A 27,984-nucleotide genomic window follows, 5' to 3' on the forward strand; every position below is an offset into this window, starting at 1 on the left:
TTTTTTTTTTTATTTCAGAAGTCGAACGCTACATGCTTTTATCAGCCACCATTAAACGTGTTCGTGCGTCGAACAGCCGGGAGTCGGCGGATGACGCTCGCGTTGAGCTCACTGGCGAGGTGTGAACAGGTATGTAAATAGGCACGGACACTTACTGTGTGACATGCCCTGACAAGAATGGATTATATTCTATGACAACTTCGCTGAGAGGTAATGTTCTCTGTGGACAGTGCACAGGAATGAGTCGTATATAAAGTGAGAGCTACAGAGGAACGATGAGGAAACTAAACCACAGCTAATATACCTCCTAATAAATAAAGTTAGCCGATACTCACCAAACCACATTGGTGTTTTCTTTTAATATATTTTACTAAAATACTTTGCTGCTTGTGAATCTAGCATAAAAAATATGATACATCCATCCGTAATGTGCCTGATACAAAAAAAATAATACACCATATAGAGTAATATAAAATGACATAATATAAAATATTTCAAGGACAAAACACAAACAGCAGCAGACATAGTGGACGAAGCACCGTGAGACGGAACAGTTTCCTCTGCTATCAAATCACACATCATCATCGTCGTCATCATCATCATCTGATAACAGAAAACTGGGATACAAGTCTTTCAGTTTGGAAAAAAAGAAAGAAAATGAGCTGGGGAGAAGTAAGAGCCCATCTGTTATGATTCTTATGCTTTACTCATGTCTGGTTACCATAATCAAAACAAAAGTAAATTGTTTCATTCTGCTGGGACAATAAATATCTCCGCCTCTCTGAAGTTATTATCTTTGGACACAGGTTTTTTTAATGGGTTTCTTGAAAATGTGGAATGTGTTTTTCATGGGTTTTCTGAGGCATGGAAATGAACGAGACGTACTGTATATTTTAGCAAATCGAGTGAGAAATTAAAAGGAGCAGAATGATTTGACATTACAGGGTTTTTTCGTTTTTGTTTTTTTTTTCATGCAAACGCAGCGAAAACAGAAACTCTCTGAATATTCCACTAAGTCTTACAGCAATCTCTTTTTTTTTTATATTAACTTCAACTGGACAAAAAGCGAGATTAACTACTCAACACTGACGCTGTTAAATAGTGATGTGAAAAATGAACTGAATTAAGGTCCATAGTGGCCATGGCGCGTCTCCAACGGTTAGAGCGGGTTGCCGGTTATGAAGACGTAGATCCTGGCCTGGAACGTGGTGAACGTCCCCTGTCTCCAAAGCTTCATCTCCACGTTGATAAAGAAATCCCTCGGACCTTCAACCTGTCGATGCAAGTACACGGCGCCAGTGTAGGCGTTCAGCTTCCGGGTGCTGAAGTAGTTCTCCTCGTTGCCCTGCGTGATGCTGACGATGACGTTGTCCCCCGAGTAGGCTGGGGACGGTCCGATGCGGAAGATCTGGGCGGGGATGACGATGTTGGACTGGAAGCTGAGGTAGTAGTAGGTGATTCTCAGGGGAGTGTTTTGACAGTCCAGGTAGTTGGGACAGCTGATCCGCTCACAGCGACTACAAAGGGACACGGGGAAGGAGAGGCAGCTTTACTTTACTTGTGCAGCACTTTTCGACATCGGGGTGATTCAAAGTTTATTGCGTTAATCGCCTTCCAGGGAGAGATCTTAAAAGCCAGTGATTTAAGATGAATTAAAAAAAAACACCTCCCTTTTTCAATTAGCTATCCTCACATGAACCACAAAAACAGAGCAGGGCCGACTGCATCACTCACGTGTCGGACACTTTGCGGTAGTTCGGCGGACAGCTGAGCGAAAGGCAGCGGTACCCTCCTTGGATGTTGTAGCAGGTCTCAGCCAGAGAGCAGTTGTGGGCCCCCGTGGTGCACTCATCAATATCTACATAAAACACACAGTTAATGCACGAGGGCTGGTGTACTGCCTGCAGCTGAGGAAATCATGCGTTAGTCACGGGACGATTGGAAGTTCGAGGGAAAAGCCTCGGCGCTTAAACTGTGTTGGAGAAAAATGAGTCCTTGTAGGGGGAGAAAAAAACTGCTCAAGTAAAAAAATAAAAAAAATTAGTAAGACAAGATTTTTAGTCCAATAAAGTTTTATAGCCTGTGTAATTACCGAGCCACTGTGAAAGCACCAATTATATTTATCTGAGCATAGCCATTACTATACCGTCTTTGTAGAGCGAACGGGTGCAGGGACATTTTTATTAAAATCTATTTCAGAGCAGAAGTCAGTGAGGCACAGTGCGGCGAGTGGATGCATTTGGCTGGCTTTGGGCTCACCTCTGCAGGAGCGTCCGTTCGGAGACATGGTGTATCCATAGTCGGGACACGCGCACTGGTAACTCCCGGGGACGTTCACACACTTATAGGTGCACAGATGGCCGATGCTCTGAGAACACTCGTCGATGTCTGTGGGGGGAGAGGAGGAGGCGAATCATGTGAGATTGATGCGTGGACATGTCCGAACACAAGTTTGGTACCAATTCGGTATTTGTGATGTGTGACGGAGCGCGGGGGGGAGGGGGCGGCCCACCTTCACAGGTGTTCCCATCCTCCCTGAGGTAGTAGCCCTGTCTGCAGTAGCACTGGTAGGAGCCGTAGATGTTGGCACACTCCTGACTGCACGGGCTGGCCAAACACTCGTTCACATCTGGAGATTAGTGGTTAGAGCTCATTACTGTCACAATTCACCTGATCAAAGGATTTTCAATGTTTTTTCTCCCAACATATAAACAAGATGTTGTTATTAAGCCAATTATGTTTTTACTGGTTTGTGCTTGAAGGCATGGCGTGGTGTTACAGTGTAATACACTAATACCACGAACTGTCATCTCTCCTCAGCGATAAGCTGCACAGTGGCCAGCCTTTAAACATCAGCTCAGTCCATGAAATCTAGTTCACACGCACAAGCCCCGGTGCAACAACAAACACACGCAGGCGTGTTTTCACGCACAGGTTCACAAAAACATACGACCACATGCACCGACATGTACACGTGGATGCACACACTCTCCCACACCCATGCAGGCAGACATTAACACACACCTTCACAGTTCTTGCCATCGCCGGATAAGCGGAAGCCAGAGGTGCACGAGCATTCGTAGGAGCCCGGGGTGTTCTCGCAGGTCTGGGCACACAGGCGTCCCGGGTAGCGCCAGCACTCGTTTACATCTGAGAGGAAGAAGCAGTATCATCAAACCCCTGCGAGTGTGTATTGCATTTTTACCCATGTGTGCAGGTGCGTGTGTGTGCAGCCGAGCGTGGGCGCGTTCGCCGCCCTGCGCGGGCCGCGGACATGTGCATGCCCGAGCGTGCTTGTGTTGTGCATGTCAACGAGAGCGCTATGCGAGGGGACCAGCTGCCTGCTGATAGTCTAAACACTTGAGCAGAGTCCATTATCATGAGAGTCACAACACAGTGAATCACAAACAGAGGGAGCAGCGGCAGCAGCAGGGGCAGAAGAGAAGAGAGTCCTCTGCAGCAGGAGACGCGATCGGCCCAGTGGCTACTGCAGGAGCAGAGTGGGGTGGGGGGACAGCAGCAGCCGCAGAATAATAATCAGGAGCAGCAGAGTAGGTAGGCGAAGAAGAGGGTGTACACTGGTGCGAAAGAGCGAAGAAGCAATGGAGGGCGAAAGGGGAGAGAAGGCAAAAAAAAACCAAAACGTGTGGCATGTGTACTTCAGCCGCATGATGACGTGTGCGGCGGCCAACATACCTACACACATCCTCCGGAATGAGTCATACTGGTAGCCTGTTTGGCATTCACAGCGGTAGGAGCCGGGCAGATTGTGGCACAGCTGGCCCTCTCCACATCGATGCAGACCGCCTTGACACTCGTCCACATCTACATGACGGGCATGAACGGCGAGAAGAGATGGAAGAACCGATGAAAAGACAATGATAACATTCAGCTGCCACCGATTCATGAGGGAGTGTGATTTTTTTTTTTTTCCTTTGCACAACTGCTCCCTTCCTTAATGTATCTAAAAAATTAAGATTAGACGTTTATCTAGTGTAACAGTTACAAGTCATACCGATACACCTGGCTCCGTCAGGGCTGGCGTGATAGCCACGGCTGCATATTATCTTCCTCTGGCACACGTAGGATCCCACCGTGTTGATGCAGTTAAATGCGGGGCTGCAGGGCTGGGCCCCAGCGCCACACTCATCAATGTCTGTAACAGAGAAAGATGAAGACAGAGAGCGATGAAAATGAAGAAAGACAGGAAGAGAAGAAGAAGAAGAAGAAGAAAAGTAGAGGGGAGACCCAGAGAGACCAGAGGGCAGCTCTTTAGCAATGCTGTGAAATCAAAGCACACATCACACGGCCGCATTCCCTCGCATAACTTTGTTGTGCGTCTCTGACATTTTCTCAATTTTCTCATTTCTCAGAGCATTTCTTTTTACACATCTTTTACAGGGGTGTCGGCTGCCTCGACATGCCCCAGTTCCTGCCCCTGGGGGCTAATTCCACAGTATCAGTTTGTACTGGAGGCGGACAGAGGATTGGCTTTTATCCACCCCTCCACAGCCCCTTACAGCAACCTCTCTGATCTCCTGTCTGTGTGGCATTTAACCCCTCTGTCACTGCAGCCGCGCTGATTCACCTGCATGGCGTGCGTCTACACAGACTGTGATTCACCAGCGGGGGACATTTCGTGCTCCGTCTGGTTTCATGTACTTCTGCGTGTGAACAAGATTGGGAATGTCCAAAAAACAAAAAGCATCACTGACTGCACAGTAAAACAAGGACGAAGTTTCTGTTTAACCCTCATACAGTGACACATATTCATCTCCTTTACCCGAAACAATCACTTTATTGTGCTATTTCAAATCAAAACCAGAAAGAAAAAAAAAAAAAAAACGTGTATGGAATCATATTATCATCTCAGTCAGAAAGGGGATTTTCCTCACCCGTACAGCTCCCCTGCGCATCCCGGCTAAAGCCCACAGGACATCGAGGTTTAGGGTTGCACCTGAACGAGCCCTCGGTATTCACGCACTCAAAGCCAGGTCCACAGTTATGGCTCTGCTGCACACACTCATTGATGTCTGGGGGAGATAAACACACGGGTTCATGAGAACTGAAGAAATGATTACGAGCAAATCAAACATTATTAGTCTCAGTCTAACAATCCACTGCATGTGCTAACTGCAGGGCATGCGATGAGACACAGTAAGCGTGTAATGCCAAACTTCACCACTGGATGGCACTGTGGTTAAATGTTCCCCAGCTGGTAATCGCCTCCACTGCAGTTCATATATCACAAAGCCACCCCTGTCGATACATTAGAGGTTAATCAAGAGGACAAGAGACGTGCAACAGCGTAGGGCTCTAATCTGCACTGATCACTCATGACTAGCAGAGTGAATGAATGAATGACAGCTTATTATTTCAACGGGATGAACATATCTAATGAGTCAAACCAGAGGGAGCCACACGCAGCAGTGTGTGAATCAACTTTGCGGTAGATTCTCCCCTCCAAGAGTCGTCTAACACCTGCCGACTGAGGGATCCACGCCTGTCAGTCAGACTTCCACATCTGTTTGGAGCGTATGAGCCGAAGCTGGAGGGAAATCACAATCTCAAATTGTGGTGCATGTGTGTGTGTGTGTGTGTGTGTGTGCGTACGCGTGTCTGTGTCTGCATAATGCATGAGCGTCTCATGTTTTTTAGGCAGGCCCGCACGATATCCCACTCTGTATGCTGTGTCGAGGCCTAAACCAGCTCTGGCAGTCAGCCGTGCTGATATCAGCGCAGGTCTCCAAACAGCTGATAGTGATTGAGCATCCTGACACAAGCCCGGCGGGGACGGTAAGAGCTGAGTGAGCCTCACATCGACAGAGACGGAGAGAGAAAAGCCGGGGAGGCAGGATGAATGTGTGAGCGATTGGCAGTGACCTCCCACTGAAGGTAACGGCCTCCAGGAACCCGCAAAGATCGAAGAGCCCACTCGCCGCAACTGAGAATTCAACCTCCTGAACTCTTTGTGGTTATTTCCCCTTTTATCACTCCCTTTATTCTCAGGGCTGCACAACAATAATCGAAATATAATAAAAAAGGTTCAATGGGTCAAATGTTTGACAAAACAGGATTATGTTGAAGTACTGTAGTGCTGCAGAGACGCTCCAGTCTATGAATGATGTTCTCCAGATTGAAAACATGTTTGATTCCTATAATCATCCACACTGATTCCTAATCACATCACACAATCAGCCCTACTGTATTTACTATTTACTCTAACCCTTGTAGCACACTCACTGCATGTGTTAGCAAGACATTTAAGATAGATAATGCACAAGTGCAAAGACACTTTTTATGAACAGAAATGTTTTACACTATTTTAAATTATTAGCTGTTGTGTTATTTTAGCAATTCTTCGGCTCAGTGCAGGAAAACAGTGATCCGTTCACTCAGTTCATTCACGACTGAAGGACTGAAAACATGAAAACTGAAAAAACTATTCAATGGATTGCTTTGAACATGTCATGGATACAGGATAAGCATCCTCATAACTTTTGGTGACTTTCTCCTGACTTTTCCTGAGGTTGAGACTCGTGGTTGGATGGATTGCCACAAGATTTCATTCACAGATACCCACGTCTCCCGCTGAACGAGTGATTCATTTGCTCAGCACTTCAGCTGACAATGAACTGATAACGTCCCCATCGGTCTCTGCTGGAGGCTACATTGTGTTTGCTAATCAGCAAATGTTAGCATGCTAACAAACTGAACTGGTATGGTTTACCTGCTAAACATGTAGCTGGTGTCAGCTTTTAGCCCAAAGCATGGAGGTAGATTTTTAGTGTTGTTTGCCTCTATTTCCTAAGTTTTGATTTTAATACCTCTATATGAATGAAATATGAATATATTAATATGAATATCATTTTTATATATTTTGTACTCTTGATGTTTACTTTTCCGGATGTCCATTTTTGTTTAATGTGTTTTGGGCCCAGTCTCCTGTGCTTAGGATGATGTAAACAAGAAATGAAATGTTTCCACAAAGTAATCACACCTGAGCTCCATTCTTGAGTCTAATATTGTTTACAGTGTGCACAACGGAAATTCATGCTGCAGGTTTTGCATTCGTCAGGGGACATACAGGCAGTTTTTCCGGGGGGGTTGTATTCGATCGTGAAAGAAGTATAAATTTGATGTTTGAAACAGCCATAACCGGAGAGAGTGAGTCACACTGATTTCGGCAATATTCATCGGACATCTGGGCGTTTTGGTTGAACTGAGCGAGAGAAAGTAAGGTTATAAAATGTGTCGTTCTGGTGGAAAAGTATTAAAGATTGTTGGCAACAGTGGGTCAGACAAGACAGCTGATATACATGGAGAAGACTGCACAGTTTAATTTGGTTTAGACAGAGTCATTCTGTCAAGAGAAGGGAGACGGACACAATTCAGTCTCTGCCTGTGAGGTGACTCTGCTTCATTTGTTTCTCTCAGTAAGCCATGAATAGGGAATATGATGTTCTTCTCAGTCAGGCTGCCTGGAGTGGCAGCTGTTGGGAGGCTTACCGCCTAACGCACTTTCCTGTTAAATGCTCACTTTGCCTGATTGAACATTCTTAAACTTCACAAGTCGCTGCAGATTAGCTGAGTCTCTTTGCCTGAGCCCACAGAAGCCCATCTGCAGTGGCAGGGAGCTCTCACTTGTAAAACTCATCGTAGGGGTCTCTCTTGCTGAACACTGCTGCTGCCTCACGGGTGAGACCTCTGCACAGGCCAAGCATGGAAATAATGAGACATATTGGGAGGCTCGCCATTGCATCGCAGAGTTGGGCGCCGCCCACTAAGACGGGCCAGGCAGCTCTGGATCCTGAGAATTAACAGCAAGCAAATTCTATGGAAATACATCGGAGTAATGTTTTCTTATTATTCCCTCTTGTCTGTGTGCTCACATTAAACACTGCATAATGAGTGGACATGAAGAATAACAAAAACTTTACTCTCAAGGGTGGTAAAACTTATAGTTTGCCTGAACAATGTGCTTTTCTGACACTGTGAACATGCAGTCATACAAACGCTCTCCAGTCGGTATTCACAATGTATTCACTGTGGGTAAGACGTCAGCGCTTTGATGCTGAGAAGAGGTGGTGTACCTTCACAAATGTCATTGTTGATCTGGTGTCCCGGGGGACAGGTGATCAGCCTCTGACAGGTAAAACTCCCCGCAGTGTTCACGCAGCGCTCGCCCAGCTGGCAGGCATGGGCCGAGGAACACTCGTTTATATCTGGAAGTTTGAAAAAAAGAACAAAAGAGGCTTGTGTCAGTGTGAAGAAAAGAGAATGCATAATGAAAAGTGCACAGCAGAAGACTCTGGATGAATGGGTTTAGAGAAAGCAGGTGGATGTGTGAACAAAAAAACAAAAAAACAAAAAAAAAAAAAACACCATCAACTCTGGCCTGTGTGCGACCGTCAGCAGTTAGAAGCAGATTAAAGAGACAGGTCCGACTATCCTCTGGAAGAGAGATTAGGGCCAAGGCCAGCAGGTACAACGTCCACACAATGAGAAATTTGTCACCATGCAGTGCCGCTTCGTGTCACTGCCACAGTTTGCTGGGAGACGGACCAGTGGTTACGGCTTAACTTAAAGATATATCCCCGGGGAGACAGCTTAGACATTGAGCTGATCGGCCTCGTGATAGAAGACACGGCCCACCACCGTTCTGAGTGGAAATAAAGCGCATATATGGGACACAGGTGGAGCGATACATCCTGATAGTGCATGGGATGATCCCTCGGGTGGGAGACTGAGAAGAAGTCTCACGTTCATGTATTTTTTTTTTTGTCCGCATCACTGTGAGTGAAGGAGGGGATTAGGGCTGTATCTCCTCCGCAAATCTCGACGCTCTGATTAGAGAAAAATACAAATCAGTGGCAGACGGTCTTGCCAAATAACTCTCGTCAACTGGAACCGAACTCCTCTGGCTGAAAAAGAAACCCGAGACGGGGGCTTAAATTGCAGGCCATTTTTCACTTCGGTGACTGCACAAAGTTTCCACACGCTGTCTGGGTGTGATATAACGCAATGAACTCGGCGTTACAGCCGCATTTTGGTTCCTTACCCTCACAGGTGCGTCCATCGGCCTTAAGGGAGAATCCTGGGACACAGGAGCACTGTGGCCTTCCGCCCACTGAGGTGCAGTGTTGCTCACACGGGCCGTTGCCTGAAAGCAATACTGCATTAGTGAGGTCAACACAACAGCGTTCAGAGTGAAATAGAGGGGAGCTCCGCAGCTCTGGGTGGGAGACAAGCACACTATTCACAGTATTGCTGTTCGCTCATTTCCTTGTTCCAGGTCGATCCCTGACCCGCTCATATTGTATTTCCTACTTTTGGCTCACGGTGTGGTAGACCTCCACCCCTGGCGTCATGGCAACCAAACAAGAGAAACAAAATGCGACCCTGAGCGGATTATAATATGGAGAACTCGTGAGAATGAGTGGCTGAAAACAAACTAACCTTTGATAGCATCTGGGTGCTCGTGTTTGACATTTGCGGCACAATTACATTTCATGGAAAGGGTGAGCTGGAAATAACAACATGTCAGTCTATAGCAGCCTGCGCCGCCTCTCCTGCGAACACAGGCCGCTACAGCGCGGCGCATATTCCATTCTCATTCATGCAAAGAGGACTGAAAGTGCTCATCCCCTCGTTAAGCAGCACGTTTCTAACCTTCACAGGGGTCGAGTGGGACCGAGGGCTCGGTGGGAGGCAGAAGCGGTGAAGTGGGCTCCGCCGCCGCTCTGTCATCCTCCTTCAGTCTGTTCTCCTCGTCCAGCGTCTCTGCAGAAACATGAATAATCTCATCACAGCCGCGATGAATTACACTGTAATCAAGATTTCTTTTTTTTTTCCACCTCTCAATCTACTGCGGTCTTAGTTAGAGGCTTAAACCTCGCGCAAATCCTGCGTTTTTCATCCAGTGATACGAGGCCGGCAGCTACAGATGAAAGTTGTAATAGCAGTGAAGGTGAGACAGGAAAACACATCGCCTGCAGACAAACATTTGGTTTTATTAGTGAGCCCCATTCCTCACTGTAATTTGCTGAGAGCTCTGGCATTAGTATCCTGTTGAGACAGGCTTGTGTTGGCGAAAGCCGCTGTTGATTAAAGTCTGGTGCGCTGCAGAAACGTCACACAGCATTACCTGGAAACACTTCTGAACTGGAGTGCACACGGAGGAGACCTCCAGCTTGTGCAAAGAATGAGTTTCAAGTAGTGAAAAGCTTTTTTGACAACGGCGGAGATGTGATTAGCCGAGCTTTCCTGTCAGTCCAGGAAAGCTATGTCAGTGTGCGATTAAAATAACTATCATTAGTCAGTATCAGTGCTCGCAGACAGGAAGGAACTCAAAGAGACCAGGAAAATAATACACTGTGAATGTGTAGACAAATTACAACAAATGGGCTCTTCCTGAGAGGAATGCAGACTATAAAGCACATTTCAAAGAGCAAATGGCACAGAGAGTCGCTTTCCTGTTCCTGTGTGTGACAAAACAAGATTGGTGGTCTTCACTTTTTTTTTTACCTTGCGCACAAGTGAAAGCGTCGTCCTGCAGCACGTATCCAGGGAGGCACTCGCAGCGGAAAGAGCCCGGCGTGTTGACACATCTGTGGTGGCAGAGGTGGCCCTCGTACATCAGGCACTCGTCCACGTCCTCCGCCCCCACGGGACCCTCCGCCGCGTTCTCCCTGTCCTGCTCCTCGCCGATGGAGAAGGCCTCTTTGGGGTACGGGCTGTCGGACACTACGACACGAGGAGAGAGTGTTTGTGTGCTCACAGGCAGTATGAAAAAGGCATAAAACGTTCAACATGGTTTTATTACTTACTGCAAGAATAAATGTAATAATTACAGGGACGACAAAATGGCCGCAGTGTCAGGAGGATTTCTTTTCTTGTTCGTTTTTATTGTAGTGTTATTTTTGCAGGGATAAATACACAGGATCAACCACACCGCCGCGCACCACATTAGTTATACTCCACTTGCAACGCCCTTCTTTAAATGGGCTGTTTAAAACAAACTTCAAAACAACATGCACGAACTGCCGTCAATCAAAAATAAACATCCAGATATATTGTAGTATAATAGCAATATATTCATAACTTTATATGGCACCTTTAGAAAACAGAATTCACAAAGTGCTTTGACAGACAGAGCAAAAGCAGGGCACTCCGGGTGGTGACAGAGCAGGATAAATGCTTCGACAGCCGAGCCAAACTAGGAGAGCTTACAACGAGGAGGCAAAAAAAAAAAAAAGATGGACAAGAAAAATGAACAAACTACTCATAAATAAAAGAAAACAACCGATGTAAAAGCGCCTAATCAGTCACAACCTCGATGAGTATGTTATTTTAACATGCACTGAAAAGTTTTCCCCTTGTTGCAGCCAAACCAAACCAGAGCTTATTATTACGGCTATTGAAAAATAGATTTAATGCTATGTCAGGTGGGCAGACAGGCGTTAGATCTACTACAGGGGTGATCTGGGCCGGTATACTTTGATCTGGGAGTCCAAAGAGGCGCATCATTTTTCAACGTGGTTGAGGCGTCTCACTGCAATGCTTCCTTTTAACGGCTAGTGGGAATAAAATGTGGTTGTTTTCGGTTTAAATCAGCATTTTTTCTGTCCATTTAGAGATGCTGGTAGTCAGTTACAGTAACAACAGAAGCCAGGAAAACTTGCACTAGCCTACACAGTCAACAACAACAAGGAGATGAAGAGGGAGAGGAATCCACCAGACTCCCTTACAACATCCCTAAATTTTGTGAATTGCTAAAATAGGGCAAACTTTACTAACTTAGTGAATAAAAATGTATGACTGATTCTTAATTATTTGGGTCTTCTTGTCAATTCGGCAAATGTTGTATATGAAGTTATTTCTCTCTTGTGTCCGTTTGTCCCCCTGCGATGTACATTTTGAGTTTATTCGAACACGGAGGGCGAATGTGAGATTTGATTATACTGGAATGTCGAGACGCAGATGTGAATTAACAGACTTCAGATCCCCGAAGAAGCACCGTAAACTGAGATGAGCAGTCTCTTGGGTTATAATAATTATTAGAGGATGAAGACGTCCCATGGAGGGTGTGGGTGGCTCTGCCTGTTTGTCATTGTTAGCAGAGACTCCAGTCTGCTGTAAAGTTCATGCACTTGACAGATATATCATGTGAACATTCCTGGTCTCACGCTCCCTCTTTCTCTGTGGTCCACATGATCGCTCTCTCTCTGCATCATCCATGTTAGCAGTGCACCAGTGTTCACTCCAAGCCCCAACCCAACTATGTCCCCTCCCTTGGCAGACTGCATGCTTGCATTAGCGTTTTTTTCTGTCTGAGCTTCTGTATGTGCGAACATTTGCTGGCAGTACCTTTTTTAGGCGGTGCGGTGGGGGCGAGAGCTGGCCTCTCTCTGACAGTGTGCCCGTCGTCGTGATCCCCGGCTCTGCTCTCCTCGCCCTCGCAGCAGGTCAGAAAGACGCGTCTGCAGTGGAAGCCCAGGTACTGGTGGGCTTCGCAGCGATGCCCCTCGCTGCGGAGCTGCAGCCCCAGAGAGCAGCAGTCACAGCAGTCCTGCAGGTGATGTCACACGGTCAGTCTTTACACAAGTGGTCACGGGCCACGTGGCTCATCAGAGAAGCTGCTGTACTTGGAAAACATTTTGAAAATCCCTTTAATGAAAAAGGTTACAATCAGTGGTTCATGTTATATGTGCGGTTTGTGTTTGGTCTTTAAAGATTTGACCACAATTTACTGACATCATGGTCCCAAGTGGGTTACTGTCCTTGTTGGTCCCCTTGCCTCTCCAACGAGTGCCGCCATGAGGTTGTTTTCGTTTTGTGAAATGTCACAATATGGGATGGGCTGACATCAAATTTTAATGGTGCCACCATGATAAATGCCATTGGTGATCCTCTGAGTTCATGTCTGACGCTGACATCAGGTGAAATGTTTGTTATTTGACCTGAAAAACTAATAACTGGTCACTTTGTATTGTGTTGCATGTAGCCTGCTTATTGACAGACATTAGCATGCTAACATGCTAAACTAAGGCAGTGAACGTCATGCAGAACATCATAATGTAAGAACTGTAAGCATGTTAGCTTGCTAACATCCATACAGTATTAAGATCAATGGAAATATTAGCATGAACTTGTTCTTGTACTTTTGATAGGTAAGTACATTCAATATCAGATACTTTAAGACTTTGACATTTCACGTGGGTGACTTTCATATTTTACCAAAGTAATATTTCAACACAATATTTGAACTTTTACAAAGGAATGCCTTAGGATATGTTTTTTTTTTTTTTTTTTTTTTACAAGCCTGACACTTAAATGGCCTCACAAATCCACCAGCATGGCTCTGGAGCTTCTCCTGTTGAACTGAACTTTGCTTGTTTCAGGCATGAATGTTTACCGCCTCTCCTCTTGCTCTCAGCTTTTCACTGTTATGCTGCAGTTCTCAGCAAGATCACCGCTTAGAGTTCAGGGGGCACAGCGAAACATAAAACTGAAGTAATGACCACTGTAATGCACCGTGGCTGAAGATGGCATAACGCTACTAAATCTACAGGGGTCCAATAGTGAGGTGGTGAAAGTCAATATTTAACAGCTGTACTGCAGGACAGAGTCGGCAATGACCCCGTGCTGCTCGAGGGCCTCTGGGCCCGCTGAGTAAGTACCCTTCAACACAAAGGTCAGATGTCAAATTAGTGGTTTTGGGAATCCGGGCGAACGCGATACAGTTGCAAAGTCACCATGACTTGATCCCGCCTATTAACAGCCATAATAGCGTCGTGTCGACCAGTGCTACTGTTTTACCGCATCAATTATCACTCCCCGTCTCGGCAATTCAGAGAGGCCAAACAATTGACTTCTGACATTTTCAATAGCTGAGGGCTGCTTTGAAGATCGTAAAGCTCTGAGGCTGCAAGGATCCTCAGCTGTAATTGGCCCTAAATCATTTTGTCTGAATTCAATAAGGTAATTTAATAACAGGGAATTGGCACCACAGCAGTAACGCTCAGAGGAGACATCAGGAATAAAAGTTTCTGCAGGAGACTCTTACCTTCTGGACAGACTCGTACCATCTACACGTGTTTTCAGTTGGGCTGTTTAATAATGCATTCATCAACTGCTAATTCAGACTCTATCAGGCTCCCAATTTGAAATTTACGACGTGATTCAGCCCGGTCTGTGAACCCGGTGAACTGTCTTTGCCGTGGTACCCCCTCACAAATACTTGCCTTGTAGGAGTCGTCGCCACATTTATCGCCGCCGTCCTGTTGACACGCACCTCCTGCTTTGGCTGCGTTTATTCCGGCCAGACATCGACTTTGTCCGAGGGAGCCGAGGCAGCACTGTTGTTGGGCAGTCCTGGCAGAGAAAAAGAGAAAGAACCAAAGTGAGGGGTGAGTTTGGAAAGCAACTGTGGCCCCAAGGCAACGACGAGGTGGGCCGGCTATTCTTCCCACGGGTGCTGCTGCAAAGCTGACTGAAAAAAAGTGTTTTGAAGTTTTCCTAAATTTAATTAGAGGGAGAAATTTTAAAAAAAAAATCGAAATCTTAGAACTCAGCCGTCAAATCTCTGAGGACCTTTAAGTGTTTCCAAAGAAACATGAGCTTAAATACATTAAAAAATAAAACTAATTTGAGAATAAAAAAAAAAAAAACATTTCTTTGTCATTATGTCATTTAACAAATCCATCTTCAAATTCAGCTTGCCGAGAAGTCAAATGAAGCAGACAAATGGCCTCACACACACACACACAAGACTATTCAAGATGATTTACAGTGTGCAGGGCTAAATGACACGAATGGGCGTTTTAATAATGGCCTTACCAGCAGATGGAGTGCCTATCTCTTGTGGGTGGCTCCATGTTGTTGCAGTGGCCATTAGCTGAAGCCCATTTCTCCCCTGTCTCACAGCAGGTCTCCACCAACTCCTTGGCAGACACTGTAATGAAACACAAACACCCAGTTCCAGTTTTAACCCACACGGTGCAGCCAGTGTTTGAGGGGAATCACATCAAATGACGGTTAGAATTCAGCCGGAGGTGGGCGGTTAGTGTTTCCCATCGCCTAGTCGCAGGACATTGTGCGGCGGGAGCTGGATTTTCTTTGAGGAACACTTGTCCTGGAAGCTGCGAGTTTTGGTGACTGTTGCAAGTACAACAATCTGTGTTTCTCTTTTTCTAGACTTCCTGACTTCACTCTCACTTTCACTGGCAGACAGAAGCATGAAACCAAAGACTCTATATAATTACCTTCAGAGAAAAATTGTGCTTTCTTCTTTTTTTTTTTTTGTTAAATCCTGGCTAATCAGAACTGGGGCAGAGAGACAGAGTAACACATTAGCACTTCATTTTCAAACTGGGTCAGGGAACAGACAGGAAAAATGTATACATGTTTTCCTTCAATAACAGGGCAGTGCATTCCAGCTTTTGATTTGTGGCTACTGTAGGAGACAACTCATGACACTCGGTCACACCGTATTTGGATGTGCACGATACAAGGCATATTTGTGTTGCAGTGAGTGTTTTAACTTTGCTTTTTAACTCACTTTGACAAGTATTTTACATACTGTGATCACTAAATTAAATAAATACTTGCAACAGATCACTTTTTTTGTTTATCGTATCAATCTGGCATAATAGACGGACTGCACAGTGTAATATCTGTGTAAAAATGACACCATCAGCGTTTGGTTCCCTATCAGCCCTTGCTTGCACTCTGCTGTTCAGTCGGCCACAGGGCTGGATCTGTGCCGGAAAACGCGAAGGTCGAATTTTGGCAAAAGAGGAAGCGAGTGTGCCACCGCAGCGACTAAAACAGGAAGAGACATTGTTTCTCCCCGGCTGCTCTCCCCCCAGGTGTGGAGTGGAATGACAGGGATAACTGTGGAAACTTTGCAAAAAAAAAAAAAAAAAAAAAAACACAAGGTGAAAAGGGAGAGTGACAGAGACCAAGGACGGGCGTTCACTCACCAGTGAGGTGTCACACATACATACGTATGTTTTTCCCCTAAACGCCAGGACACGGGACATGACGGTGGTGGTGACGGTGAAACTGGCCTTCTTTCTACAAATCCAGTTAAATAACAACACATGGCTACGTATTGGTGCAACGGGAGGTTTCACTCTGCTTTTTCATAGCACTGAGATCGGGATTACCAGGTCAAACTGGGATTCTTATGGCTGTTAAACGACCACCGTAGTGTATGAAAACAATTGATGGTCCGCCATCAAATGATGGAGTGGCTGGCTCACTAGTTCGCCAGCTTCCTTCCTCACTTTCTAATGTTTCATATTTCCGTAGCGTTTTGTTTTCTAGTAACTAGAGGGATTAAAGTGGATACAATGCCTTTGACAGGTGACAAAATGCACCGTTACCTTTAATAAAATGCAGTTAAAAGTACACAACTCCACAAAATAGTCAACACAAGTTCTGGTTGTTTTTTTTATTTCAGTGCAGAAGTGTCAGCTACTGTATTGCGCCTTTAATTACTTACTCAAGGCATGTTCTGCTAAGTGAGAGCAGAAGTCACGCAGCGAAAAGAGATCAAGCAATAATCGTACTGCAATTCAAAATAGATGAGCGCCTCGGGTTATTGTAGCATTTTCACTTCAGTCTTGCTGAAACGACTCTCCGCGGCTCACCTGTGGGCCGCGCAATAAAGGCCGAGGCGATCGCTCAGAACGGAGCGAGCGACTTGCTGCAGCGTGCATAATTTAAAGGTTCAGAAATGAGAAAATCTAAACCTTGAAAGGCACAGCGACTCTTTGATACCCAACTGCAGTATCCGCGCCGGCCGTGTGCGTCAAACAAGTCCCTTTGAACCCGAGTGGATGTATATTAAAAAGACAGACAACGTAATTATTCGTCCCCCTTCTTTTGCCCCCTTTTCATTTTCTCCAGGTGGAATCAGTTCACCCGCCATGAACATTATACAAGCTTGCTCCATGTGTCTATAACCGAATGTGGGATGTATACAAAATGCATACAGCTCATGACCGTGTTTGCGCAGGAAAATAGCTACTGGGAATCAAAAAAACAGTGATAAAATATTCTAGCCGAGCTTCATCTCGAGTCTCTTCCTGCCTCTTTGACGGGCCTTCTAATTAAGCCTGTATCGCAAGTCACTCCGTTCAGCTGCGCAACAATTAGCTGATTTATTGTACTCGCACAATGGAGATCTAACATGCACACTTCAAAAGGTGGCTAAGGAGCGTCTCTCTCTGCTCCGAGGCCTGTCATTATATCTTGCCATTAGCCTATATAGCATTAACACCAGGCGCAGAACTGGTGACATCACACCCTCCGAAAATATGGAGCTAGAATAACAACCAGAAAAGGGGGGCAACTCTCAACATGCCTGGAAATGTCATAAAGCAGTGTGCTGCCACTAATCAGGGCTCATGTGTCTTTGCTTTTTTGTGGACTTGGCAGTGATTTACAATACAGGTGGGCCCGAAGGGAAACAGGACCAACACTGTGTCCATGACATACAAACTGATGCGGTCGAACGCGTCAGATGATTGATGCCGGGAACTTAAAAGCATGCGTTCCCCGATTGTTCGTGCGTGCAGGCCCGCGTGAGGCTCCGGAGGGAGTGACACAGTGTTCCTCTCACCTTTAACACCAGCGCTCGCAGAGATACAGTGTCTTTTGAAACACATAATCACCGTCCAAAGAACAGCTGGCTGTGACATAACAGGGAGGACTGCTGTCACCATGACTTCATCTCCCCAAAACAACACATTTCAGGTTTCCATTATTGACAAGTTATGTCTTAATCTGCCTGAGATCGCGAGCCAGCCGTCGCGTATCCATCTTCTCTGCGGTGGGGATCAAACAGGATGTGAGGCCTCAGTCTCTGATTAACTCTGAACAATTTGGGGCTGTTTGTACTAAAGACTGTGAGTTCAGCTGCTGCCTTGAATGTTTGAATTTGAACCTGGAATAATGAGTTTAAAGTCTTCTTTTAAGTTTCTGTTTTTGTGAGACAATTTTAGGTTGATTGAACTTGAGAAGACAAATTCAACTGGCAATAGACAGCTTCTTTGCTTTAACCTAACATTCTGAAGTAAATGATGATTGCGCGGTGCAGTGGCTGAACTGCAACATCTGCGTACGGATTGGTTCCCCACAAGCCTCACGTTCACTATGATAGTCGGTCTGCCACTGGGCTCAATTTCTCTTGCAAAAAACAAAGGACGATTTACGGCACAATCACAGCACATCCCATGTTGAGTTACCAAAACAGGAAGGTGCATTGTTTTCCCTGGTCACTATCCCGAGGTAGCTGTGGAAAAAAACAAAATAACTTTTGGAACTCTACACTGCTAAACAAAAAAAAAAAAAATAAGGCTAAGAGGGAAAGTGATCAAAATCAAGATGAAATAAGGGCGAAGACGGACGACCACTCGATAGAGAGTTCCGGGGTTGTGTCGAAATCTGGTCGCCGACTGACGTGTGTGTTCTCTTACCAAGAGATGGAATTCAGACTTACCTAGATCAGTGAGTTACAAACTTTTACTGTGCCTTTTAATATTATTGACACAGAGATTTCTAGGTTGAATCGGATTGGATTTAATTCACAGGGTTGATTTTTTGCTTTAGACAGTAGTTTGGTGTTTAGCTTTAGCTATGTTGCTAAATCTGTCTGTATCTGCTCTCAGTTGTTCAGTCACACTGACAAGTACCACAAAAAAAAAATGTATTTCTGAGTATTTTTTCAGTTTGAAGAATCAGTTCTTCATTTGATCGGCTAATATGTTTCTTTAGAAACTAGAACTCTTCACTATATATTCATGCGACTCAAGTCAAAAGGAATCATGTTTATGAGGAAGTAATGAAGTATTCTGGAAATAACAAAAACAAAAAAAATGTAAGTTTAATCACCCTGAAGTAAATAAAAGTGGTATATTTAAGGTAAGTTAATTAGAAAAGATTACTGTATGACTTTCTTACAGCTTGGTTTCACAACATCCGATCCATTTCAACCTCCTCGTGGTTAAATATCCTGAGTGAAACTTTGACATACGTACACTGGCACAACTTGTCAACAATGGAGCACTCCATTGAAGATCCACATCCTGAAGATGCTACACATGTCCTTGACACACCCAAGCACACACACATGCACGGAATTACACAACAATCAGTTTTAGCAAATGGTTTTGCATATCAAATTGGTTAAGAATATTCCACTGCACGCGTCTGACCAAATATTCTCCAGAGTCTCATAATCTAAACCTGTTTCCCGTTGCCTTATTATGCCTTATATATTCCGAGGTGCGCTCACAGACCAGAACACAGGAAATCTGCTGATTTCATGCCAGAGGAAATCTATCCAAATCCCGATTTTGGACCTGGCGTACGAAAATAACACAGAGGAATGATATTACCTAACTGGCTGTTATACAAGTGCCATTGAGACTAACTAGTCTCTGCATCAGAAATCATTAAATCAATGAAGCATAAATACAAGTGCAAGATTTCATAGGAGAGATTAACTGTATTTCACAGTTGCTCGTACTCTAAGTTGGAAAACATCTGCATACAGCTGCACTTTGCCTGTGTGTTAATGACAGAAATTCACATGAGTTGCTTAAGGCAAATCTGTTATTGTGTTACAATATATCATCAACCTCTCTGTACTTATACAGTGGTTGTCTTTTTATGAGCGGTTTCCTGGATCTGGAGCAGATGGGGGTTTTTTTGTACTTTATTTTTTTATTTATAAGCACGGTTGACATGTGGATGAGGCGGTTTCTCAGTAAGGACACGTTTGTGGACGGGACGCGCGCCAAAATTCCTAAAGATTACTCAGGAAGGCGCCCTGGATTGACCAGACAGAGAGCTATCTTCTTCAGACTTATCTTCACGGTAGCGGTGTGGCGGGAAAGGAACTCTCACACGACCAATCTCTGGAATCCACCCTGCGTTTCATCCTAAGGAAAATTATACATCCGCTCAGCCCGCTCCCATAGGCAGCGTGTTGTGACAGTGCCGCTGATGAAAACAAGCTCGTCTCCAGTTATTCCACCTTACCTCAGAAGATTTCTGCGCCTCGGTTCGATCATATTATCCGCGTCTAGCATTCCTCCGGGTCAGTTTGGTTTGGCAGTGGTGGAAAATAACAGCCGCGAGCACATTTGTCAAGTATTTTCAGCACAGTCTACCGATCAGTGTGTAAAGTAATTAGCCCCACCTTTACAAGCTTAAACATTAAAGCAACAAACACCCTAATATATAAATAAACAGAATCCAATCATGGACAATAGTCTGAAATGGACCAGTGGACCACCTTTCATTCTGAAGGCATGGAACGTGCTTGTAACAGGGTAGCTCGACAACGTGTTACTGCTGCTTTACAGGATCTGAGCACTTCTTCCGCCTCAGTGGTTTTGGGGCTCGGTAAAATAGGAAGGGGGAAATAACTGAGAGCAAAACGTGCGGAGGTGTGCTTCAGATGAGATGATTACTGGGAAGATTGGGAAACCAGCGACCTCACGGGAGACGGGTAATCACGCCGGCTCATGAGGGAGTAGTGAGTACCGTCTGGCAATCACGCCACAACAGTGGTCTCATTCATCACATGGGTATTATGCCGCTCACAGGTACAGCCCCCAAGAAATCCTATACCAGGTCCAGCCCAGCATCAGACAGCCTAAACAATCCCATCCCCCTTCTGAGCACACACTGTGTCTGGCTGGAAAGAGAGAGGGCAAATGAGCAGGAATTATTGAGTGAAAGAAAAAAAAACAAAAAAAAAAACATTTATCTTGGGCCGTGTTCCACTGCAAAGGCAGACCATTTATGTTCAGTAAAAAAAACTAGAGGCCCTTGATATTCATGCTTTCTCTTTTTCCCCTCAAAATAAAATAACAAGGCATAGTCTACTAATGGCACTGACAACAGACACCAGTCCAGACCTTTATCGGCTGGGTTTTTCTTGCGCTCTAACATGTCACCGCTCTGGAAATCCTCCTTCAGTCCAATGACCTTCACCGGTGAAACCTTCATCCCACAGACTCCGAGTCTTCCGAGCAGTTAGTTGGCTCCTTATCCCAGGAGAAAAACCATTCCTACTTTAACCTTCAACTCGAGCTGTCTTCCACAAAACCATCCTTCACATTTGAATAGCTGGATCTTATCCTAATGCGCTTTTGGACGGCGTGGAAAACTTTTGAGGACGTGTGTCAAAGCAAATATCTGTTTAATTTCCCCAGAGAAAGGAGTTTCTGCGTTGGCTCGCAGACATTCAGTTTCACATAAAATGTGTCGAGGCAAACGGCAACAAACAGTCCACTTCCAACCTACTCTCTCCACAGCTCGACGCTGGTAGAGGTACCTCTGGAGTTCACTCCCTGAGACCCCTCACAGATGCATTCATTATATTCTATACATACCTATGGAGGCCAGGTGCTGAAAGGAAAGAAAAGCCCTGACAGGTCTCAACACACATCATGCAGTAAAGTAGGTTAACTACGCACCTCCAGATTGCCGTTTGCCGGACAGAACGCCACCGATAAGACAGCGCTCAAAATCCTGAACCAACTTTTTAAGCAACTCTGTCACTGAAGGGGTAATATGGATGAAATGACAAGGCTAGGACATTTCACATATTTATAATTAAGTCCACTCTCTTCATAGCAAAATCTTACAATACAGTCAAAGTACCTTGTGCCATAAAGCCATAATGTACAGGGGGAGTTATAATCTAATTAGGTTTGCCTTGGCAGGAAGTTTATGAATCCTTAACTCTTGTGGAACTGCATAAAATCACATTGTTCACCAACGCTGAAGCATTTGGATCATTACACGGCATTATGAAATATCTCTTTATAACCTAACATCACATTTCGGAATAAGAAAATGACGTTTTACAGAGTTACCGATCCTCTAGACGTCCTCATAATCACTTCTTCATCTGCTTCCCCTGCCAGTGCCTGCAGTAGATTGGCCTATATGCCCTGAAGGAGGCAGATCTGTTTGAGAACCTGCTGATAATCGCATAAAAAGATCCAGGCAGGAGGCAGAACTCTCCCCGGAGCGAAGCATCGGGGAAGAAACTGCAATTTCAGCTGCTCTTACAGGATTTATCAGATATGTTAGGAAGCACAACGATATAAATACAGCATCAGGTTGAGTATTACTCGCTATTTACAAACCTCTAGAGAATGAACAACAGTGTTCTGCCGACTTGAATACATGAAAATGACTTCATACAAAGTGCAGCTCTTTTGTCCTCTGAGTAAGGTAGATAAATGCTATCTAGGGAGAACAGCCCTGCCATGGACAATTGTTTTTCCTGGACAGCTGCCAGCCTGAGTAGAGTGATTATGAATTCTTCCTATAAATACAGGATGTGAGAGGAGGAAGAGGAAAATGTCTCCTGAAAAAAGTAACAACAAACATTTTCATCACCAGGCCATAAATCATCAGACTGCGATTTATCGCGAGGAGGGCCTTGAATGGATCAAAGGACTCGACAGCGAGTCGGGACACGGGTCAGTGTTGGTTCAAATTCTTTAAAACATGGAGACTTACCTTCTGTGTCTCCCGTCTGGTAGTTTTGGAGGGTTTGGGACTGTCTGCGAGGCTGCTCTCCATCCTCTCTCATCCTGACTGGAGCTCTGCTGGTGGGACTGAACTGAATTGTGGGATGTGTGCCCTGCAGCTCCTCTCTGCCGAGCGGCTGCCTGTGCTCCGCCGTCACTTTGTCTTCTTCCCTACGGCCAGCAGAATGGGAGTCGCCGTGACCTCTCGCGCGGCCGCCCTGACTATGTCTGTGATGGTGCCTGGACCCTTTGTTTGCCTGGACCGTGTGTGTTGTGTCTTGTTCGGTGCCGTCTGCCACCCTGCCTCTCTCGCTGTTATGTCTAATGGTCCTCTCAGCGTTTTCCTGTTGTGGCCTGTGGTTCTCTGTGGCCACTCTCGGTGTGGCCGTTAGCGATGTTGATGTTTCACTTTCACGAGTCTCGGTGGTTTTTGGATCCGTGTTATGTGCGGCCTCAGCCTCTCTGCTCCTCTCTGAATCTGGCCTTTTTTGTACCTCCCTCGGCTCATGTCTCCTGTCATCACGGGAGCTGAGGGAAGTGGAGCTTGACTCTGGGTAAGCTGGTGGTGCTGTAGTAGATTCCAGTGGTTGGGCCAGATCTTGGATAGTGGAAGACGTCGGCCCCGCCAGGGTATAGTCATATTCCTCTGTGCCAAAACTGGGTGGGTCCGGCTTATACAGCGGGAGAGTGTTTCCCAGTGCCAGCTTGGAAAATGGCTCAGCGGGACTCGTTTGCTGGCCTCCATGGTGACCGCTAATGTCTCTCAAAGGGTTATTGTTTTCAGTGGTCGCTACCCACATGGGCTTATTAGAGTCATGGATGTCACAATCGGGGATCGGCGAACACATTAACCTTCCACCTTCATTCGGACAGTGGCAAACCTGGCAGTGGTCCATCTGAAAGGAGTGCCCCGCGTCATATTTCTTGTTGCCATGGGTACAGCCAATCCGGCCGCACTGAGCACATCCCTCCCCAGATTGCAGAATGTCGATGCAGTTGGGGGGAATTTCAGGGCACGGAATAAAACGACAGCTTATCTTCCCCCCTCCCCGGGGACAGGAGCATTCGGTGCTTCCAAAATCCACAAAGTAAGATTCCCCCGCTGGGACTTTGCCCTTCTGGAAGCCCGCTTGGATGCAGTCGTAGTACTGGTAGCCCTCGCAGGTGCAGCCCCGTTGCGTGCAGGTGGGACAGCAGGCTCCCTTCGATAAAACCGTATCGATGCAGTCCTGCATGTCAGGACAGTCCACACCTGTGCAGTCTTTCTGGCTCAGACTGGTGTCCAGGCACAGAACCGTCCAACAGAAAAACAGTGCCGCACTCGGGATGTTCATTTTGGATTAAGAGAATGAAAATCCGTCTTCTTTACCGTAAGCGTCTCTTCAGGCTAGATTCTGATCCCAGGTGAGAATGACTCTCGTGTCTTTTAGCCTGTGAAAGTAAACAGTGGTTAGTGACACAACATATTTACAGTGCAAAGGTTGTCTGGTACTCGGCTTGATAACAATCAGTGCCCTGTTATTTTTGGTACGGTTTTCGCAGTTATTATCAGAAACACATGTTTTGACTTAATAACCTGTCTGCTTTAATTTGACCACCTGCCAAGATTAAATTTTTTTTTTCACGCCCACATTTCTGGCACCACAGGGGATGAAAGCTGCGGTTTATATTTGATGGCATGTGAAAATATGGCCAAAGGTTGTTTGAGGGGAAAATTGTGAGTTGCTGAAAACACAATGGTGAAATAACAAGACCTCCCTTCTACGACACTGTTATTGTTTGCCAGTTGCCACACTTCCCCAGAACACAGTGGGGATGTTGTGCAAATATGGCATTTCAGTCCATTATTAATTTCTGCCTTTAACGGCCGATGAAGGATGAGCTGTTTCAGCAAACCTGCAGGAATAACACGCAACTTACAGTGTAACTAGCAGAAGCACTGCTGTTTGAAATATGACACATTGTGATGATTAAAGTAATATAAAGCTGAGAAATGAATGGATCACATAAGATTTCTGGGGCTTTTCTTCACAGAGACAGAGTGACCGCAAGTCAGACTATGACAGGCTCGATCCTGTGAGTAAGTGATGTGACTTCAGATCGCGGAGAGCAGATTCCAAACCAGGTGTTTTCTATTTCACTTTTCCTGTTTTGCCTCGCTGCTCGCATTCGTGCCAAATACGCGAGAGGCCTGTGTGACACTTCACGCTGGAAAAGTTCAAAATGGGAGATTAATTCAGAATCGTTCTGCATGATGAACTTCTCCCTCAGCGTTTCATGCAACAAATTCTCCTAACCAATTGCACTGGTGCTCTTTCACGAAACTGTTTGGTTATCACATTCTTCCCCAGACTGCCTGTCCTTGGGACGGATTCCCACCGCAAGAGGAGCAGCCACAGAAAGCACAAGCAGAAGATGTCTACAGAGAAGTGCAACATGCAGTATCTACAAGTGCTTGTACTCTTGATCTGTTTCAAAAATAATAAGACATGTGGAAACCTGGTTATTTCAAGTGCATCTGCCTGGCTGCCTGCACACTGGTATTGGGAGATCTAATTCCAGCCTGTGCACCGGGCAAAGCATGCAGTGCATCTATTTGAGATGAATAAAAATAAAGCCTCGAGGCCCTTTAAAATAATCCCACCAAAATAAACACAACATCTGCAGCTCGGTCCGTCTCCATAAAACAGGCAAAAGCCCAAAACAAAGTGCACTGCAGCTGCATTTAGAGAATCAATGATGCCTTTGTGTGCTGCGCGTTCTGAATCATTTTACCAGATCTTGGGAGTCTTTTAGCGGGCGCGTTGCCCACTGCTATGGTGCGTTGGACCCAGCCTAAAGAGCGCCTGTGACTGTGTGTGTGTTTGCCTACAAGACATTCATAGAGAGTGAGGGACATTTTAACAAGACAAAGAGTCCACTTGGTGATGAGGAAATCTGATTCTCCGAACATGAGAGTCAGTCTGAAGATTTTGATGGGGCTGTTTTCTGTGAATGAAAAAAAAAAAAGTCTGTTGGCTTGTCTGTACAGCGATCAGTTCCAGGTAAAACTTTACAAACAGGGTCAGCGTGTGCTTTTGCCACCCCAGTAGCCAAAAACTGACCTTTATCCTTCAGCTCTCTCTCTCTCTCTCTCTCTCTCTGTCACACACACACACACACACACACACACACACACACACACACACACACTTACATAGGCACGTGCAAACACTGTGTGCCCCAGCATCTACTGATTGACATCTCCATGACAGGTAATGGATTAAGGAACGATTCGCTTATTTTATGGAAGACTATTTGAAAAGTGGACGCACTTCTCGCTGTCAGAATGAGGACTTTTGGTGATCAACCCACACTTTTTTTTTTTTTTTTTTTTTCAAGAGAAGTCGTACAGGCACGCACCACACCAACACCAGCATTATATAACCAGGATTAGTAGATTTAGGCTACGATAACTTGCCTCTCATGTAAAAAGAGTCTCAAAATGTAACATTACTGACCGAGACGTGAATATGTTGTCCGTATGCGCACATGACATGTCCAAAGGTGCCCGTCAAGTTGAGTTTAAACCGCTCAGTGTGTCGCATCACAGCTGAGAAAGCGTTTTCATCCGTGAAACAAAAAAAAAAAAAGAAAATCGTGTTACCTACCTTGCGTCTCTGACCTTGCAGCGCGGCTCGTGCTTCAAAAAGGAAACTTGTGCGCGTAAAGTTTACGTCCTCCTGTCTCCGACTTGGGAGGCTGGGAGCGCCGTCCGTTGCCTCTTTTTATGGGGGGAGGGCGGGACAAAACTTCCATAGAATCACATCCAATTCCTTCTGAACGGGTCCTGTTCCCCTTTCTTCTGCAGTGCAATCATCCAAAATACGAGAAATGACTTAACATGGGGCGACGTCAGTGGAAAATGTGCGTTGTCAGCACATGATGATAGGAGAGATCATCAGGATGCTGTGTGCAGAAGAAATAGTGCCTCTGGTCGTGTAATCTTTTAAGAGTATTACAGTTTGTAGTTTGTTTTCACACGTACTCCATGTTCACAATTACTGTTGTTTAACCCGAGTCTATTCACAACTCCACAGCTACCAACCAAGAGCCAACATATTTATCCTACTGATATGCTGTTTGCTCCCAGAGATGCCAGCAGACCAAACAAATAAATCAGGCTCATACAACCATCATTAGACATCACATGATGTCTGAGTGGAGCCTTTTGGGGTGGTTAATTGTATTAGAGCTGCAGTGACCGCAATTTGATACTGCACGTCTCTCCTAAGCAGACTGTAGTGAATTTTATCCTTTGGTTTGATCTCCAGTTCTGTCCCTGTCTGAACTCAAGTGTCACCGAGCCACCAGTGAGAGTAAATATAGACAAAAGCTGCCTCAGTTGGTGAATAGACTGACCAGACAGCCACAAGGGGCACAGGGGCCATTGGCCACTTTGTTTCAGGGGTCTCCCCTGACTAATCAATGACAGAGATGAGTCAGTGGCCCCTTTATTAGTTTTCACTGCTCATTATGTTCGAATGCAGCTGCGCCGGTCACACACTATGAAGACCCCCCAGATGCTCCTGAATGCCTATACTGATTGAGTGAAATAATAATCGCTCATCTAATTCACAATTTGGCATCAGGGTTTCTCTCCAGAAACTATGTTTCTGCCTCAGATCAACTGCACACCCATGTTATTCATAACACCTTGCCAAGTCCTTGATGACAATCCACTTATCTTCCAAGCATGATGTGACCTGCAGAGCTTCACACTCATGACAGCTGTATTGATTGTCCTGGGTCAGTGTTGAACAGACATAATGTTGTTGGCAATGTTTGGAGTAAAATCAGCTATGACAGAGCTGCCAAACAACCAATATAGCACAGGATGGTTTGTGAACACCATCCCACTTAACATTGCTGAAAGATGTGATGCATTTGCAGTAAGAAACACATCAGTTTTCTCGCAGAATCTGGAGTCCCCCTTTGTCTGAAATGCTCTGTTTTGGCTCCAGTCTCTTTAAGACCCCCCAGTCTCCTCTGATTGGTCAGCCCACACAAGCCTGACCCAGTGTCCCTAACAACAACATCTCATCTGTGTTAAATCAGTTCTTACATGCCAAACTTGCCACTATCATTAAATTATGGAAATGAATGACGTGGTGATGCAGTGTGATGTCACAAAGTCATAGAATTAAAGGCGGGACTACTGATGAGGTGTTTCAGAGCAGTTGATTTCTGTGGGAGAGAGGAGCTTCTGTTGGTGTGGACTTTGAAAATGTATACATTCTATGATACGGCAGCCTTTATAAGTTTTATGGGGGGGGGGGGGGGGGGTTATTTATTTACCTATTATATTTTATTCTTTTACCTTACACCACTAAATGTACTAACAATATTTACACAAGATATATAACTGTATAAAAAG

At 45.4% G+C, this 27,984-nt stretch overlaps 1 protein-coding gene across 1 annotated transcript; it reads right to left on the reverse strand.

Moving 5' to 3' along the window:
• LOC119023364 (fibulin-2-like) lies at positions 1-26,517 on the reverse strand. Its single transcript, XM_037105231.1, has 17 exons — positions 26,219-26,517; positions 22,558-23,999; positions 14,842-14,956; positions 14,247-14,376; positions 12,370-12,571; positions 10,528-10,746; positions 9,673-9,783; positions 9,062-9,163; positions 8,094-8,225; positions 4,896-5,033; positions 4,016-4,156; positions 3,697-3,825; positions 3,025-3,150; positions 2,513-2,629; positions 2,260-2,388; positions 1,735-1,858; positions 1-1,517 (listed from the first exon to the last, which is right to left on the reverse strand). The coding sequence occupies exons 2-17, from the start codon at positions 23,900-23,902 to the stop codon at positions 1,160-1,162; spliced, it is 3,618 nt and encodes a 1,205-aa protein (XP_036961126.1). The 5' UTR covers positions 23,903-23,999; positions 26,219-26,517; the 3' UTR covers positions 1-1,159.
• Positions 26,518-27,984: the final 1,467 nt, after the last annotated feature.

The sequence above is a fragment of the Acanthopagrus latus genome, chromosome 7 (genome assembly GCF_904848185.1).
Source record: "Acanthopagrus latus isolate v.2019 chromosome 7, fAcaLat1.1, whole genome shotgun sequence".
NCBI classification, from domain to species: Eukaryota; Metazoa; Chordata; class Actinopteri; order Spariformes; family Sparidae; genus Acanthopagrus; species Acanthopagrus latus.

Bases quoted from the DNA above. Each gene is read 5' to 3' on its own strand.
- LOC119023364 (XM_037105231.1), bottom strand. From the start codon at position 23,902: ATGAACATCCCGAGTGCGGCACTGTTTTTCTGTTGGACGGTTCTGTGC. The intron at 8,226-9,061 runs GTAAGGAACCAA...TCAAACTTCCAG, and splicing joins CGATGGACGCACCTGTGAGG to ATATAAACGAGTGTTCCTCG. The intron at 5,034-8,093 runs GTACACCACCTC...TATCTCCCCCAG, and splicing joins CAACAATGACATTTGTGAAG to ACATCAATGAGTGTGTGCAG.